This window comes from Haemaphysalis longicornis, unplaced genomic scaffold (genome assembly GCF_048455015.1).
Source record: "Haemaphysalis longicornis isolate Haplotype H1 unplaced genomic scaffold, Haemaphysalis longicornis Haplotype H1 scaffold_10, whole genome shotgun sequence".
Taxonomy (NCBI): domain Eukaryota; kingdom Metazoa; phylum Arthropoda; class Arachnida; order Ixodida; family Ixodidae; genus Haemaphysalis; species Haemaphysalis longicornis.
In genome coordinates, this window is record NW_027526204.1 from 35,279,495 (window position 1) to 35,297,847 (window position 18,353).

General features: G+C 48.6%; 1 protein-coding gene across 1 annotated transcript; it reads right to left on the reverse strand.

Moving 5' to 3' along the window:
- Nucleotides 1–9,050: 9,050 nt before the first annotated feature.
- On the reverse strand, nt 9,051–18,010 carry LOC144159782 (solute carrier family 22 member 7-like). The gene is made up of 4 exons (XM_077691469.1): nt 17,636–18,010; nt 15,006–15,658; nt 12,858–13,275; nt 9,051–9,353 (listed from the first exon to the last, which is right to left on the reverse strand). The coding sequence occupies exons 1-4, from the start codon at nt 18,008–18,010 to the stop codon at nt 9,051–9,053; spliced, it is 1,749 nt and encodes a 582-aa protein (XP_077547595.1).
- Between the last annotated feature and the right edge of the window lie 343 nt (nt 18,011–18,353).

Genomic DNA, 18,353 nt, shown 5'->3' on the forward strand with positions numbered 1-18,353 from the left:
TCTTTTAGGCTCCCTTTCATTTTTATCGGGCACTGTCTATTCGTACAATACCCATTAAAAATAGCCGCATATCAGCTCCTTTGGTTTCAAATGTCGTCAAAAGACGATAGTCTTTGTAGACATTTGCCAAGGAAATGCCCCCTTTTGCTTTCCCGCTCACGTTTCATGTTTACTATACTGTCGCGCTCACCCCAAGGTAAACACACTAAAGGTTTGCTCAAGGAGATTTTAATTTAACACATTCCACTGCTACAGGCTGGGTTCCTCGATTCTATCGCTGCAGTACGGCGGAGGCGCGCGTGAATCGAGGCGGCTAACTTTAGGGTTTATAGAAACGCGTTTCCGTTCTCCACGTGCGTTCCAAGCATAACGTGGAACCTACCTAGTGGAACCTTTGCTGCTGTTGCAGCGTGATTTCTCATATGCCGCCAGGAGGTGGCGCGGGCAACAGCAGGCGCCGGTTTTCTGCAGTAGACGTATAATAAAATTTCCTATCGAAAAACAAAGCAGCCATGAATTTTTTAATAAAGGAACACTGTAAATATGTGAAGGAACACTGGAAATTTACGTAATGTGTTGTTCTTGTTCAACAAAGTTGACAAGTATGAACGTGTATATAGGGCTTAGATGTTTACAATTGTCTGTGAGTATATTATTGCGCAGTATCCACTTTACTTTGGCCAAGTGGCTGAATCGACTCATAGACAGACAAACAGACCAAAATTTCTGTTTAGGTCGCCCAAGAAAGACAATCGTCTTTTAAAGATACTAGTGTCTGTCAAACTACTGACCTTACTGCGGGGCTATACAAAAGCTCGGACACCTGGTCTACATCCGATGTATAGTGGGTATACGCTGTCCAGGCTGACAAAAAAGCCTTGCGGAAATTACCAACATCAAACACACCAAACCAAAACTGTTGTGGTTTGGCTTACTACATATTGTCATTTCCTGGTGTCATGTGTCAGGGCACCCCCTGAGAGGGGGACGCATCAAACCCGCAAAAAACAGGAAAGAAAAGAACAAAGGAACGGCCAGTTGAAGTTCGCGACAGGAGCGCGCCAATCAGCAAGCGCTAGCGCCGACGCACCAAGGAATCATGGGCAAAGGTGGCAGCGCACTGGTCGGCCAATCAGGGAAGGCCGCGCATGGGACAAGGGGCGAGATGGCCATATAAGGACATACAAGAGGTGAAGAGCCAATGGGAGTGCGCCACGGGAGAGCCCAGAGGGTATAAAAGCGGGGCGCACAAAGAGAAGGGGGAGGCCATACAACGGGAGGCAGTCAACCAGGAGGCGGCCGGAGCACGTGAGCTTCACGGAACGAGCCAGGAGGACGCGGCCAGGCCATCGACCACGCCATCCGAGCCTGGGCGGGAGCGGGCCGACTTCGCATCGGCACCGTCATCCTAAGTGCACCACGAACCTGTGTCTTCGTGGCCCCAGCGGCATCAGTCGGGCACCAGCTGCCAATGTCCACGCTCTGTCGACGTTCGTCTCGACGGCCCCGAAAGGCGACGTTCGTGCCAAGCCTACCTGAGACCTCCAGCGGCAGCGGCTACCAGGGGGTAGCCACAGAGGAAGCACGCCGCCGAAGGGATGACTTCGCGCGTCGAACGCCGTCATCAAGGACCTCCAGCGAGAGCGGCTACCAGGAAGTAGCCGCGGAGGAAACGTCAGGACGCGCGGAGCCCACGCCTCCCAAAGAGTGACCACGCCCATCGAACGCCGGCACCGACGGAGCAAGAAGAGGACGGCTACCACCAAGTCGCGGTCACGCAAGGGTGCGACACGTCAGCGCCGATGACCGGGGTAGGCCAGTCCAATAAGGACGCAAGCATAGGACACAACTAGGAAGTTGCGGTTTATTGAGATCACCTAGACGGTGATAGAATTAGTTGATTCCGACAAATTGTGCAGAACTTTATTGTAGAGATTTTTGGGTTAGAGTTGAGTTGTAGGTTGGGAGTGTTAGTTAGAGGTTTGAGTGTTTATTGTTTGTGTGTGGTTTAATTATTGGGTGCTTTGCGTTAGGGTCTTTTTATTGTGCATTAAATGGGTGTTTTGTCCAACTCGTCAACGGCTTCCCTGTGTTCATTGCTCCCAGATGGTTAAGACCACCCCACCATAGCTGTTTCCTGGCAACGGTATAAGGAATGTGATAGAGAATATCAAAAATTGCTCAAAACCACGCGCTTACAGTTTTTTCAACGTGATTTATCATCCATGCTAACAAATATTCCTCGGCGTTTCTGGCGTGTCATCAATCCCAAGCATAATCCCGACATCGTCTTTACTGATCAGAACGGCGTAATAATAACTGGCAGTGACTGTTCGGAACTACTGAACAAAACATTTTCCTTGGTATTTACAGTCGAATCTTCCCTCCCACAGGCAACCATACGCAGTAGCACTAATGCATTTATGCCTGAAATAACCATAACCGATGCTGGCATATTTTCTCTTCTGACTAATCTCAAGACTTCTTCTTCGACTGACAACACTGGTTTAAATAAAACTACTCTAAAAAATATAGCACAAAGCATATTCCCAATATTATCCGCTCTATTCCAACAGTCTCTAACCACCGGCGTTATACCCCATGACTGGAAGGTGGCGAAGGTTGTTCCGTTTTTCAAATCTGGTGATCGTACCTCACCCCTAAACTATCGCCCTATTTCACTAACCAGTACTATATGCAAACTCATGGAGCATATTATTCACTCCCAGATCATTAACTACCTCGAAAAACATAACCTTATTTTTCGGCATCAGCACGGTTTCCGCAAAGGCTATTCATGTGACACCCAACTAGCTGGCTTCATTCACGAAATACATTCATCCATAGACGCTGGAATTATAGTCGACGCAATTTTCCTAGACTTTTCAAAAGCATTTGATCGTGTTCCTCACCATCGACTTTTTCACAAGCTTACGCTACTGAACATCGACTCTGCTGTTATAACATGGATAAAAGACTTTCTTTCTAACAGGATGCAATTTACATCAGTTAACAATCACAACTCCTCTCTAGTCCCCGTAACATCTGGTGTTCCTCAGGGAAGTGTACTCGGGCCCTTGCTTTTTCTAGTTTATATTAATGATCTACCAGACTGCGTTAAATCTAACATAAGGTTATTTGCGGATGACTGCGTATTACACCGTAAAATTCAATCTAACCATGACCACGATATTCTACAATCTGACCTTAATGCTATAAACACATGGTACTCAACCTGGCTAATGCCTCTAAACCTTGCTAAAACAAAACTAGTGTCCTTTACTAATCACGCCTCCCAAAATTCAGCATCCTACATATTAAACAACAGCCTCGTGGACAGAACTTCCAGCTATAAATACCTTGGTGTACATCTAACCAGTAACTTGACATGGAATAATCACATTAACCATATCCTCGCGTCTGCTAACCGTTCGCTTGGTTTCCTTAAACGTAACCTCAGACATGCACCCGGCCGTTTACGAAAGTTAGCATATATTACACTAATACGCCCTAAACTAGAATACGCGTCAGCCATTTGGGATCCTCATCAGGCATATCTAATAAATGACTTAGAAGCTTTACAAAACCGTGCTGTCCGCTTCATCTTTTCTGATTACTCACCCTATACCAGCGTAACCGAATTAAAAAATCGTGCTGAACTTGTAACCTTATCGCATCGTCGCAACATATCTCGCTTAACTTTATTTCATAAACTGTACTACCATGCATGCCTTCATAACGAATTTATGTGTGAACCCGCCGCCATTTTTCCTCGTCGAGATCACTCATGCAAAATCAAACGCATCACATGTCATACCATTGCTTTTGCCGAATCATTTGCTCCTCGTACCACAATAGACTGGAATAATTTACCATCAAACATTGTTACTGAACCTAATACCACGAACTTTACTAATGCTTTGAGCAAAAATATCAATGTATAATATGTATCATTTCATGCGTCATTTCATTCAGTTCTTGCCTTGTCAGATGACATGTTGTAATATACCATGTGGTTATAATCGGTGTAGTTTGTTCTAGTTCTTGTACCAATAGCTGTTCCTATTATTCTACCTAATTTTTGTATTTGTTTTCACTCTAGCAATGTTAATGATTTGTACCATTTTTTAGTTCTTGTGTTTATTTTTGTTCTTGTTCTAGTTTATGTAACACCTTTGTAACCCCCCTACCCTATGTAATACCCTCCCCAGAGGGCCTTTAGGGTTTTTTTGAAATAAATAAAAAAATAAATCCGTTCATGTGACAAATAATTGGCGAGCCAGCCAGGATTGATTTATCCTCACCCAGGGTATTTCCATCGGGCCCAGTCACGTGCTTAACCAGCTTGGAGAATGGATTTGGAAAGGTTGTTGACCCTAGTTTAATCGTGAGGTTTGAACAAAAAGCAGTTTTGTGAATTGTTAGATGAAGAGAGCCGCAGAGTGCATGAGAAATTGGATGCAGAGATAGAAGAACTGCGAAAGAAGGTAGAAATAAAAGAATCGAGGCGGCGGTTCGGGGAAAATAGTTTCTACGAACAAGGAGGAAGCGTTGAACCCGCCGCACGTGAAAGTCAGGGCACGCGCCTAGCGCACAGTTTTGATGCTAACAGCAAAATAATAGAAAAAGAAAAGGGGCTCTCGCGACAGAGCTCCCAGGCAAAAAGGCGCCAAGAGAGCGCTGAACATGCCGCACGTGAGATCGAAGGCACGCGGACCGTCGACCGCGATGAGTCACGTGCACTTAATAGAACGCAGGTCGCAGATCACGATGAGGCCAAGAGTAAAAACGAACAAAAAGAAAAGGATGGTTCCTTCAGACAGACCGCTGAGGAGAAAGGCGTGTTTAAAGCGCGAGGAGGTAAACGGGCAGGATATGGCAGAATCGCAGGACAGACGCCTAGAGATGAGCTTCCTGCGAACGCGGTAGACGAGGACAGCATGGTGCCACCTAGTAGCTCTGAGAAATTAGTGGGTGTCCCGGTCGCCCAAAGAATAATTATTGAGATGGAGGTGCCTGCCGCTCCGTGCACTGGTAGGAATTGCATCCCGCCAGAAGGCTTTATTGCCAGTGGGGTAGAAAAGCCTATGACTCTTGAGCATATAGTTATCCCGAAAAAAGACAGTGAAGCGGGGAGCTCAGCGTCTGCAATTGTCAACGCGGACACTAGGGTGCCACTAGCCACCGGAATTTCCGAACAACCAATAAAGCGCCCTGAGACGGAATGTTGTGCCGAAGACCAAAGTATGCGAAAAAAGGAAGCGGACAGGTGTACCGTGAAGTAGCAAGTGGGCGCAGACTATATGGTTATGCAAGCCTTGCAAGCCAGTAAGCGGTCTTGCACGCACATCAACAAGACAGAGCATGCGTCCCATACCGAGCTTTCGAGGCGCATCGAAGAAGGCCGCGTGAGGCGAAGACTGGTTGGAGTGCGGGGGCGTAGCCGTACTGAGAATGTGAGGCTAACGGGAAAAATGGCCCGGAACACAATCAAAGCTAAAAAGAGGAGCAGACAAAAGGGCAAGGAAAGACTGGGCAAAGCAGACTGGACAAGGTGAACACGGTATCTCTTGTCATAGAAGAGGCGACGCCCTTAGCGGCTTGCGAGATCGTAGGGGGCAAAGACCAGCGCGCAAGCACAGAGTGACGGATGAAATCGTAAGACGGCCGGTTCTAGGGAAACCATCGAGCCAGGGTGCGTGCGAGAGTCGCGCGAGTGTGGTTAGGAAAGTTGGCTTTCGAAGCCGAGCCTACAGTGCAGTTAGGGATGCGGAATGGCTGAGGCGGAAGAAAGTAAAGATGAAGCCATAGGTCAACGAACCTGATGGAAACAACCGAGTTGACTCGGAAAGGAATAGGAACCATAATGGTGACGAATATCCAAGTTGTGTATTGTGGCAGAGCAGAAATATTGTAGTACAGTGAAAGTACAAGCTTCGTGTAGATTATGCAATGGGGATACGAATACGTTAGTGATGAAGTTCGGGGAGAAAAACTGGTGTCGAATATTAGAGACTGATGTGTTTGATTCGGTGATGTGATCGAACAGTTTTGTATGAGTAGAGTGGTGTAATTGCATGACATGTAGATATAAAAGCAGTCATTGCATAGTGCGTATTGAGGTTATGGAGGAGGAAAAACGTTCGTTTGTGTGTGGATTAGGGAAGAGTGTTGTCGAATGCGAGGTCATTGTAGTGTTTGATGTGGTGACGTGTTACAGCAGAGTATTTGTGTATACTGGTGTCTGAGAAAGAATGTGTTGGAAATAAAAGTGGTGAAAGTTATGTGAACTACAGACAAGAATGAAAAAAGTGAAGTGTGAAGTGAAAGGTGCGTAGAAAGAAGCGAGCACTGGCGGTTAACAGTGGACTCATGAGAAGTGACCAGGGGTTGTGGAAGAAGAGGACATCGGCGGACAAGATGAAGCAGTTTTTTGAGAAAAAACTCTTAAAGGGGGGGGGGGTAATTGTCATGTGTCAGGGCACCCCCTGAGAGGGGGACGCATCAAACACCCGAACAACAGGAAAGAAAAGAACAAAGGAACAGCAAGTTGAAGTTCGCGCCAGGAGCGCGCCAATCTGCAAGCGCCAACGCCGACGCACCAAGGAATCATGGGCAAAGGTGGCAGCACACTGGTCGGCCAATCAGGGAAGGCCGCGCATGGGACAAGTGGCGAGATGGCCATATAAAGACATGCAAGAGGCGAAGAGTCAATGGGAGTGCGCCACGGGAGAGCCCAGAGGGTGTAAAAGCGGGGCGCAGAAAGAGAAGGGGGAGGCAAGACAACGCGAGGTAGACAACCAGGTGGTGGCCGGAGCACGTGAGCTTCACGGAACGAGCCAGGGCGACGCGGCCAGGCCATCGACCACGCCATCCGAGCCTGGGCGGGAGCGGGCCGACTTCGCATGGGCACCGTCATCCTAGGTGCACCACGAACCTGTGTCTTCGTGGCCCCCGCGGCATCGGTCGGGCACCAGCGGCCAACGTCCACGCTCCGTCGACGTTCGTCTCGACGGCCCCGAAAGGCGACGTTCGTCTCGACGGCCCCGAAAGGCGACGTTCGTGCTTAGCCTACCTGAGACCTCCAGCGGCAGCGGCTACCAGGGGGTAGCCACCGAGGAAGCACGCTGCCGAAGGGATGACCGCGCGCATCGAACGCCGGCATCAAGGACCTCCTGGGAGAGCGGCTACCAGGAAGTAGCCGCAGAGCAAACGTCAGGACGCGCGGAGCCCACGCCGTCCAAAGAGTGACCGCGCGCATCGAACGCCGGCACCGACGGAGCAAGAAGAGGACGGCTACCACCGAGTCGCTGGCACGCAAGGGTGCGACACGTCAGCGCCGATGACCGGGGTAGGCCAGTGCAATAAGGACGCAAGCATGGGACACAACTAGGAAGTTGCGGTTTATTGAGATCACCTAGACGGTGGTAAAATTAGTTTGTTTGGACAAATTGTGCAGAACTTTATTGTAGAGGCTTTTGGGTTAGAGTTGAGTTGTAGGTTGGGATTGTTAGTTAGAGGTCTGAGTGTTTATCGTTTGTGTGTGGTTTAATTATTGGGTGCTTTGCGTTAGGATTTTTTTATTGTGCATTAAATGGGTGTTTTGTCCAACTTGTCAACGGCTTCCCTGTGTCCATTTATCCTAGCTGGTTAAGACCACCCCACCATCCGTTCACGTGACACCTGGTAACTTTCAATGTTAATCGAACATTTGGCAGTTCATTGATTCAATTACAGAACGTTTCCGGCATGCGAAGTTTCGGCTGTGCTGCGAAAAAAAAGTTAGTGGCGCCGTCATATTATAGCGAGCAAACCAGTGCACGTTAAAAAATAAAGCTTTGGCCATTACCGTAGAGGGACAAACACCACTTGCGGCCCCAAAAACAGAACCGCTTGTCGGGTATGCTGATATTCTCATCTACTACCATGAAGGCCGTAGAACCTTCCCGACTCCGCACTCACAATTAACAAGAGCAGAAGCCACCACCCTTCGAAGACTACAAACAAATACGTACCCCCACAGAACCCTACTCCATGCGATACCCACCCAATAACGGTCTACCTGCAATTTCTGTCCAACGCCCAGCCCACTGTACCACTAGATTTGGGAGTGCCAGAAGACCCCACGCGTTGCCCTAATAACCTTCCCCTCCTAGAAACAGCAGGTGAACTGCTTGACGATCCCGGACCTTGGGATCCAGCGTAAACTGGTGAAGAGGGCCTGGACCGCCAGACGAGCTCAGGGTATCCTGGAATAGGGAAGCCCCCTACCGGGCGGATGCCCTAACATCTGCATCAGCTTGACAAATACTTATTCATCATCATCATCATGGTAAGACATACTATATCTCTGTTCCGTAAAATCACACGGTGGTATTTTTGTGACCGTTACTCTTCCGAGCCTTGTACAACTAGGGTGTGGGATTTGATGGCGTGCACTCGAACGCCAAAAAAAAAAATGCGAGAAAGCCGGCGTACGAAGAACAAATTTTCCCTAAACGCAAAGCCAACACAAGTGCTCGCGCCTAAACAAACTCTCTAAAAATTGAGAGTTGAAGTGTCAACATGTGAAGCAAACGCCCATCGCCCCTCGCATCACAGTAAGGTGTTGTTGTGAATATATCCCTTACTGTGGGCCTAATAAGGCGACCACGAACGCATGCTTTTTAGCAATGACCGCAATCAACGCCCAACAAAATAAAGTTTCTTCTTACCTTGCTCTTAAATTCTTTGTCACCTCGATGGCGTGCACTACAACGCTTCGCTGGTCACCATCTTCCACAGGCGCGGCCAGTACGCAGAAATCGCACTTTATTACATTATTTGTTCAAACACAAATTGATAAAATATAATGTTCTATGCAAACATTTCTATGCAAAGTAAAGACCAGATAAAACCGTCGTATGTGGGAAATATACAAATCGGTGTACTTTTGGTAAGAAAACAAGTAACAGTATTGGACGAAAGCACCCATGCCAAAAATAACATTCGTCACCCGTACTACTCCCAAGCAGTTCGAGTGAAAAAAAACACGGTGAATTTCCCAATGTCTAAGACGTAGGCATCGTAGATACGCTAGCAGATGCGAGCCCACGTTCAATGTCACGCCTGTAAGCCGCAGCACGGCGCTGTTTCTGCGTCGTTCGAGATGCCTTGTCGCTCGGCCTGCAGAGGTCCCTCTCGGAGGGTGTGCCGAGGAGGAGCGCGAAGATGCCCAGTCCGAGAGCCACCATTGCCAGGGGAAGGGCGCGCAGGTCTTCTCGGAGCTGGTTCTCGAACAGGCGGACTACCTCGGAGCAGAGGGAACCCAGACGGCCGCTCAGGTAGGCCAGGCAGAAGGCCACAATCCGCACCTGACGCAGAAGGGAGAAATACTAGGCCTGTGTGGGAAACACTTTTAATCGTTACGTATGGTCAAGGGCGCGGTTACAAACTCGTCCTCGTGGGCACTTCTGGGTGACGAAGCTTTGCCCTCGTAATCACCCTAGGTTATCATCGCAGTCATCATCAGCCTTGCTGCGTCCACTGCACGGCTAAGGACTCTTCAAAAGATCTCCAGCCACTCGACTATCGAGTGCTAGCTAAGTCCACACTTTCCCCGCAAATCATCGTACCTCATCCGCCCAGCAAGTAATTGGCCTACCCCTGTTGCATGTACAGCCTATTGGCAGCCACTTGGTTAAATGCATGCATCAACTGTTGCTCCTCATGCAGATGACGTTACTCACCCATTTTCCTCGATAACTTCAGCTATAATGGCTTGCACACCAGCCTGCTCCCTACAACACACAGCTGTTTTCTTAAGGGGCGAAACCATCAGGTATATACCAGCTGTTTGAGTGACACATGACGCTTACTATTCAGGATATAAGAATTCTACCAAAGCAGCCCACCCCACGCTTATTCTGGGGTAATTTTATTTTCATTATTAGGGTCAGCACGTTCCCAGGGTGGACGTAATCCCTTTCTGTTTCCATGATTTCTTCAGATACCTTTTGGTCAGGTAGCTTGGCACGCTTATTGAACATATCCTTTGAAGTTGGTATTTATTTTAATCCTTTTACAGAACTTTCGGAGCAGAATTAAGAATACTTGGCCTGCAATTTCTGACTGAAACAACCATGGACGGCGACAGAAAAACACAAATACGGTGGACGAGCACTGGCTACCGGCTAGTTTATCTCGAAATACTTCGTAGAATATAAGTTCCGGTACACCCTAGGGGTACCTGCACACACACCACCGGAAGAGCAAGCCATATGCTCCGCAACCGATTACCGTAGAATGGGCGAACCTCACTCGCCCACAAATACACCGACGTCTGACTGACCCAATCTCACACTTGTAAACAGCCGGTGTACCGTCAGGTCGTTGACACACCGGCCGGTTTGTCCAGTATAGGATTTACCGCAGTCCATTGACACCTCCTATACACCAGATACCGCAAAATTCACAGATCACCTGGTGGGCTTTTTTCCGCAAGCCGCACTTTTTTTGCATCTGCAGGAATGTGTGCACATCACCTCGAAAGCTTGCGCTGTGCAGAAGAAACGATGGGCACATTGTGCTTGCTCGCCACCTCCCTAAGGTTTCGTGTCACCTTGTGGATGTACGCTATCGCGTCGGGCCTTGTGGAGCTAATTTGCGCTTACTTTTCCTACACCCTTCCTTTTACTTTTCGCAGCAGGGACGCCGCTGTCGCCTCCAACCTGGTATTCGCAGAACCTGACGACCACAACCTTCGTGTCTACTGAAAAAATGGGGGTGACGGCATTTTTGGAGGGAGGCTTGTAAGCGTAACGAAAACATTGCTCGCTTTAGTCTTCGAATGCGCCGAATTGAACGTCAGCGAGGGTACCGGCGTTTATTTTGTAAGTTTTTCGATGTAAACTAGTTGGCAGCGAGCGCTCGTCCAGTCTGCCTTCATCTTTCGGTCTTCATCCATTGCGCTTTTTTAAATTTTTGTGAAGCCATGAACCAAGTCGCCCAACAAAGCATATTATTATTTTCCTACTCCATTGACTCAACAAGACAATATGGTCTGGAAATCTTAGGTGGCTCAGATATGCCCTACTCACTTCATTCAGATGTATCCAGAGATTCAAATGCTATGAGCTGCCTTAATTACAATTGACAAAAAGCCGACGCCATAAGTAATATTACGCCTGGATAGGATATTTCTACAAACCAACTTCCATCGCGATGAAGATGACCAGTATAGTTGCTGTCCTTACTGAAAGATGGTGTTCGGTGGGGAAGGTGTTTATGGTCCTCTTTATAATTCACCTATTGCTTAACTGAGGAGAGAGCCTGCTAATGAAATTTTGAGCGTCCTAATTTCGCAGTTTATTCGACAGATATGCATCGGTAGTAGCTTGTGACAGAAGTCAGAAGTTTCATCTTTCACGAGGAGAGCATTATGTCTGCAAACAAACCTCCGCAGGTATGCTGCAGCTTGCACCGCGCTGTCGGCCGATGTCACAAACAACAGCAAACACAAAATAGCAATGCTAGCCCACCTCAACTCCCGATCACTGGCAAGTTCTTGAGACTTTGATAGTGCTGCTACAGAACCTACAAATCTCTGAAGCCCCACTGCTTCGTCCTGGCCTGCTTCATCTTTGCGAACATTTCATCGCAGATTTTCTTGCCAGCGATCCTACCGGCAGCACAGAAATCAGCTGAGCAGATGCAACTTTAAATGAGAACTTTGCTCCCTCCTTTTAACCTGGCACAAAAGCTGTGCGTGTACATTTTTGAAGTGCACGGTGGCGGGAGTGAATTCCAACGGCACGCTGGCGCGCTCCTTCCAGCTCCACAGGCCCTGTAGGAATATATTTATCGACATCAGACATCGACGTCTGTCTGGTTATTGCATGCCACAGATTTGCGACTTGTGCGCACGTGCCTTCGCTCCCAGCTCCTGTCCCCGCTTGCCTTAGTTACACCCGCCCAAAGTTCGATCAGCGCTGCCTCAACAGTTGCCACACCGCGGGTACGCCCTGGTGTCGCACGGTTCGCCGGATGTACTGCCTTCTTTGCCTCCTTTACCACCACTGCACAAGCTCCAAGTCTCCTTCCTCAATTTCCGTGAATCCTGGTCGGTACTCTGGTTAATTACTATGGTCATTATTTTGACGTGCACATGTCGCCTGGAATTTCACAATGTTCAACGGTGATGTTGAAGCACTCACGCCTACTACTCCGTCAACGGTAGCAACCCCTTCAAACCAAGTAGCTTGGTGGGCTCAAGCCTACCTACGCATCAGGTCTCGCGGAAGCGTTAGCTAGATACACGGCTTGCTCAACAAAACAACAGCGCCCTTCTCAGGGAACTCGAATCTGCGAATAATTGATACCACGAATAATTGATGGCCTGAGTGACATTATATAATATCCAGTTAAGGCTCTGCCAAAATATGCTGCGCGGATATTTAATATCCTAATACCTCCCTTTTCTGAGATCCAATGTGGTGATACTTCAATCATTCATATCGATTCGGCACTTCACCACGAATCTTTGTCAACAAGTATGCGTTTTTTTTATTTACGAGCATATCTGAAAAAACTATAACGAAGCCGCGTTGCCTGCTTCAGCGCAAGGTAAGGTATATAAGTGGTTAAATTATTCATTTGCGTGTTTGCAGGCATTGATAGCTAGGACGGACGGATTGTTTGATTAGCAGCCTAATGGATCCTACTCCAGCCCCCGTTCTGGTGACGGCTCTTGTATGTATCGCCTAAAGATTCTACATAGGAACATAACGGAGTGGCCTGTGCATTCACTTTCTATATTCAAGCGTGCCCCTTACAAATACACTTCGAAGATGACAGCCGACGCCTCGGGCACTCCTCACCCTGGTTGGAAAGGTGGCGACTGTGTGCACGCACAGCAGCACGTATGCTACGTTCAGGAGCAGCACACGCCACAGGAAGGCAAGTTCCGGCGGAAGCGGCTGGCCCAGGAAACGGAAGGCGGCCTCGCAGCCCACCAGCAGTGCCGTAGCCAGCAGCGAGCCTTCGAGCAGACGCACCCGGCCGTGGTGCTTTGTGACGTAGTAGGCGAACGTCATGGCAGGCACGTTGCCTGACAGGATGATCCACTTCACGGCAGGGATGGAGGGCGCGAAGAGGTCCAGGCTGCCGTGGTAGTAGGTCACGAACATGAGCCACCAGCAGCCGCACACGACCAGCAGCTGCGACAGCACGCCTCGGGAGAGGTACAACGAGGGCGCGGGCGCTTGGAATTCCGGCGAGTGGATGATCTTTTCCAGCCTGTGTCGGACAACACGGTGCCGATGGGTATTACTGCTAGGTGGCACGTGTATTATCGATTTCACAGTCAGTTTTGAAATCATTCACTGCACCATTTCTTGCCTTTGTGTTCTTGTTGCGGGAAACAAAACTCCTACACAAAATTATAAAAACATTTCTGCTTTTTGCAATTTGAGCTCATAGTTATCACATTTACAATCAATGCACAAAGGTCAAAAAAGAAATTATCATTTTAACACATGACCCCACCTGTAGCTTAGACAATAAAGATTACTGTGAATAGCAACAGTTCACCAAAGCTATAACCAATTTGGGGATGGAAAAATTCAGGAACTCTTGCAAGAACAATCATGATTAGCGTAGATGACTGATTGATGTAATAATCGTTTACTGATAAAATAAATAAGGAAAAAACAACCGTTTCAAAAAATTCAATGTGGAAAGCCACTGCCCCAACGGCAAAGTCGACTGAGCCTAATCAGCTAGAAACTCCCCCGGTTACTAGTCGGCGAATCTCCGGTCATTGGTGGCACTGCGGGCACTGGTCTCGCTGGGGAGAGGGCCCAAAACTGCTCAGTCAAGCATCCCACCAGTCATAACTGGGTTTTAACCAATCTCAGAAACATAGGCCCACTGGTACCACGTGTGTTATTTTTAAACAAAATGTACCCTATGTGGATGCCGTGCAAAAGCACACTACAAAGCATTCAGCGATTAATGCGCAATTTTTGAAATGCCATCTTTGGGGTGTACGTTCTATTTGTGGTGAAGGGGAAAAAAAGACGGTAAAGCACAGCGAAGTTGTAGAAACCGTTGTTGTTTGTTTGTAGGGTTTAACGCGCCGACGCAACGCAGGCGATGAGGCGCGCCGTAGTGGAGGGCTCCGGATTAATTTTGACCACCTGGGGATCTAGAAACCGTGCAAAATGCCCCGATGGTACCAAGTTGTGAATACGGTACAGCAAATACGACACAGCGAAGTTGTGATTGTAGTGGTGGTTAGTAATAAGCCGCCGATGTTCAGCTCCCTCTACATCGTTCTCCTCTCTACGCTTGTTCCATAACTGAAGGTGAACAGGGCCACGGGGTTTCATTTTGATAGAGTGCAAGGAACGGTTACAACGCTGTGTTAACCTAATTTTATGGCACATAGAGATTCTATTTGTGTATCTGGGAATCTTCTTAATCTGCATCACTCACCAACTGCAGCTTCACACGCGTCCAAGCGTGGCTGACTTCCTATAAAGGAGTATGATGCATGTCATTGCCTCTTGATGACTTGGCCGGTCTCCCATGTACGGGTTGACCAGTTATAGTGCAATCTACGCTGTCGTGCAAACGCGTACGAATGCAAATTGCTTAGGCGACACGCAGTCATAATGGTTACACAAACCACGAATTAAAGAAACATCATTACATCCTGCCATTCCAACTAGGGCAGAATTTTATGTCAACAAATTTTTCTTTCAATTTCCAACCTAAGAACCAAAACAAAATGTGAGCCTGCTCGGTCGAAATCACAACCAGTCGCCGTAAATATTTACCAAGACTGCGGTGCCCATGCTTAGTCACGCAGTGTTTTTTAGGTTGCACTAAAATTACCTACACACGGACTTCTTTTTTGGGAACATGAAGGATGCAACCAACTAAATTATTCAAGGACCATATCAGCTTCATAAAACAAATAAACAATCGCTGACAGTTTTGCTCGTTCAGTAAGATAAACCCACCGGTCCATGCGTCCCTTCACCACGTCCACGTCTTCCTTGTTGAGCTTGGCTGCCCACACCGCCACGTCGCGCGCCCTGTCGGTGAATCCGTGTGTCATGAGCCAGTGCGGAGATTCACGAGTGGCCGCCAGCAGCAGCACCAGGACCAGAGCCGGCAGGAGGAGCGCCGCGTGCAGGTAGCGCCAGTGGCGGGTCGCCTGCGCCGCCAGTGCCACGTACACTGGCGCCAGCATGGTTGGGTAGCTGACCGCGAGTGCACAGTAGGCCTCACGGGGACCCGGAGGAGTCGACTCGAAGAGAACGATGAACGAGACTACCTCCAGGGCGGTGGCGGCGGCGGAAGTGACTACCCGCCATATGATAAAGAACTCCAAAGTGGCGGCCACGGAGGTGACCATCCCGGAGGCGAGTAGCCCTCCGAGGGCAAATCGGAGCAGGGGCTTCCGTCCGAAGAAGTCGGAGGCGAAGCCCACGCAGGGCACTGAAATGATCGAGCCTGCGACGAAGGCGCCACGGTAGGCTGGCTGGTACCACGAGCGCTGGCACACCAGGTTCCAGTGCATGAGCACCGTTTCGCCCGCGTAACCGCTGTCGAACTCCCAGGCGTCGCAGGGAACCTCCTCACGTCTCTTCAGTACCGGTGCACGCTCGACCTTCATAAGAAAAGCGACAGCTTTGAAGTATTCATGATAAGGATCACCCAATCACCGTGCTACAGCGAGCTTGATTCGGTGCTGAAACTGAAAAAAATTATTTACAACATGTTCTCCTACAATTTCAGCTTCAGTAAAGCTTGATGCCGTTGGTGTCACATGCTCTTGAAGATAAGTTGCGCTTATGATCACAGAGACGGACACAGAAAAGACCGTATACTTTCACTAGAAAACGGCGCCGGCTTCTCGTTAAAGAGTAAGTTTTTTTCATGTGTCCGTCTCTATGATCTTAACAAGGGCAACTTTCCTTCAAGAGAATTACATCTTACCCGCTAATAACCGGACAAGGCTAATTTTGCTGGGGACATCTTTGTTTGGTTTAAAAGTACGATGCGATGGCATTACTGCAACGCCGAGAGAGCATTTTGAAAAGGGGTGATGCATTTAGGATTTCAGCTTTCAAACCACTGAAGGATAGCAAAGACAGAAAGACAAGTCGCAATGGTTTTGAATCCCAGTGGTACAGGAAGGACACACGCATCTACGGTGGTGCCTGTTGACGTTGAAGAGACGCTAGGGGAGGTTTTACCGATACATGGGTGTTCACATTTTCAGGTAAATCAATGTTTTAGTGATCACCTCCCCAAGAATTTTGTTACAGCGACACGAATAAGCGTGGTTATTGCAAATCAACGCCACATTTTCGCCCCCGCCGTGATTCTCACTCATTTCACTCCCCTCCTCGCACCACGGAAGCGTGACTTCCATGATGCCTCGTTTTTTAGGAATGTCTGAAAGAACATGCCGTGGCGCGTGTCGTCTGCGTCTGCGTGATATTCTGCGTCTCACCATGTCTTTTTGAGATAGGACCTTATGACATTCCGCGTTCGCAATGAGCCGTCTCTTTATCATTTTTCTCATGAATCCTGCACTCCGCTAACGGCTAGAAAAGTTGTACGTACATGCGATCTGAATCGACTTCGCTTTATATATTCCCCAATTGACCGCTAGTTCATGCCAATGTCGAGCTTGGTAGTGTTGTGCTGACGCCATGCATGCGCGTACACAAGCAGTTTAGGTATTGCATCCCGTTATTCAATAAGCAAGTCAAAATGTCTTGGAGGAGGGTAACCTAAGTGAAGCGTAATTTTTTTAGTGAGTGCGTTGGCACTCGCGCACTCAGTTATTTCGTTCGGTTCTAAATATTTGTCAAACGTTTCTCAGGTCACCGTCATATACCGGTCGTGGAGGCTGGCTTGGAATTTGACCGACGGAACAAGCAACTCTTTTGAACGCCCGAGCGCTAGGTGTGCCAACCTACACCAGACACTTAGACCCAACGAAACCGGCCGCTAGCGAAGCCTGTATCAGATGCGGCAAGCGCCGTTTCAAATATCGAGCAAAAGCGGCTTCCTGGCTATAGGCCGACGTATAAACACTGGTGTCGGCGTCGCTCAGGCGGGTCGCCTTCGCTTCATGCCGTCTGGCGAACATGAGATGAAGGCGACTCGCATAAATATGATCCCCAATGAAGGGGGGTCGCTATCCGAGGTCATCTCTCCTGTCATTTCAACCTAGTGTGAAATATACACTCGCTTTCCGGCACCCATCTCGGGTAGTCCTTGCCGAGATCCGGGTCAGCCAAGTTCGGAATTGGTCAGATAACCACCTGCAGTAAGCACCCTAACCGTTCACGGGCGATAAGATTCGAACCGCAGCATTATTAAATGATTGCAACATGCGCGCGCAAAAAAACGATTTAGAAGCTCCGGCGCGTCACTTGGTCACCTGCAGTGCATATCTTTTACCTATTGCCATTTCCTGTCGGTGTTGTGGCTTGCAGAAGCTCGGCTGTTCAGCTTGGTAGGTTATTGACTTCGTTAATTGCACAGCAATGCTGTTCGAAAACAATACTGAAGTGCCAAGCTTCCGTTAGGTTAGCTAATGCAGCTACCAAAAAAGAATGGAGTACTCAACGGGTTCGGCGGGAGGCTTGGCACTGTAGAATACGCATTGCTTGAAGGTGCCGTCGATAGGATCACGCGGGATATGGCGGTTCTTCCACTCGCGGCCAGTGATGTTTGCGGCCTGCGGGTGGCCGGGCGGGGGCCGGCACCAGTGCTTCACTTGCTGCAGGTCGATCCTCACCACGATGGTGTGCGTGTAGGCGACGAACGTGGCCAGCAACGCGCACTGAAGCACGAGCCACTGGAAGCGGCCGTAGCCGAACACAAACATGCTGTCAAACAGCATGTCCGTGGGACGGCGGCCATCCCCGGTAGGCTGGGGAGCTGTCAGGTTCGTAGTGAAAACTGTTGACATAGTGTCGTGGCCCTTCTTCACTTTAGCCATCTTGATTATGACGATGTTGGTTGTTTGCTTGGAGTAAAGAGAACATAACGCACACCCACTCTGTGGGATTGGCCGAGTTTCACTGTGATCGCCTTACATAAGGTTGTAAAAATTAAAACAAATAAGAAATCTATGTGAAAAAAATTGTGGGAAATTGATGTTACAATTTTGTTTTAAAAAATCTGCACATTGTAACGAACTGCGTCCACGTCTCAAGCTTCCATATTTATTCTATATTCCTCAATACCTCGCTTTCCTCGCCCAGTTGGTGGTGGTGGTGATGATGATAATAACTTTATTTTGCCAAAAACCGGGGGGAAAGAGGAAGGAAAGTGGGACCCTT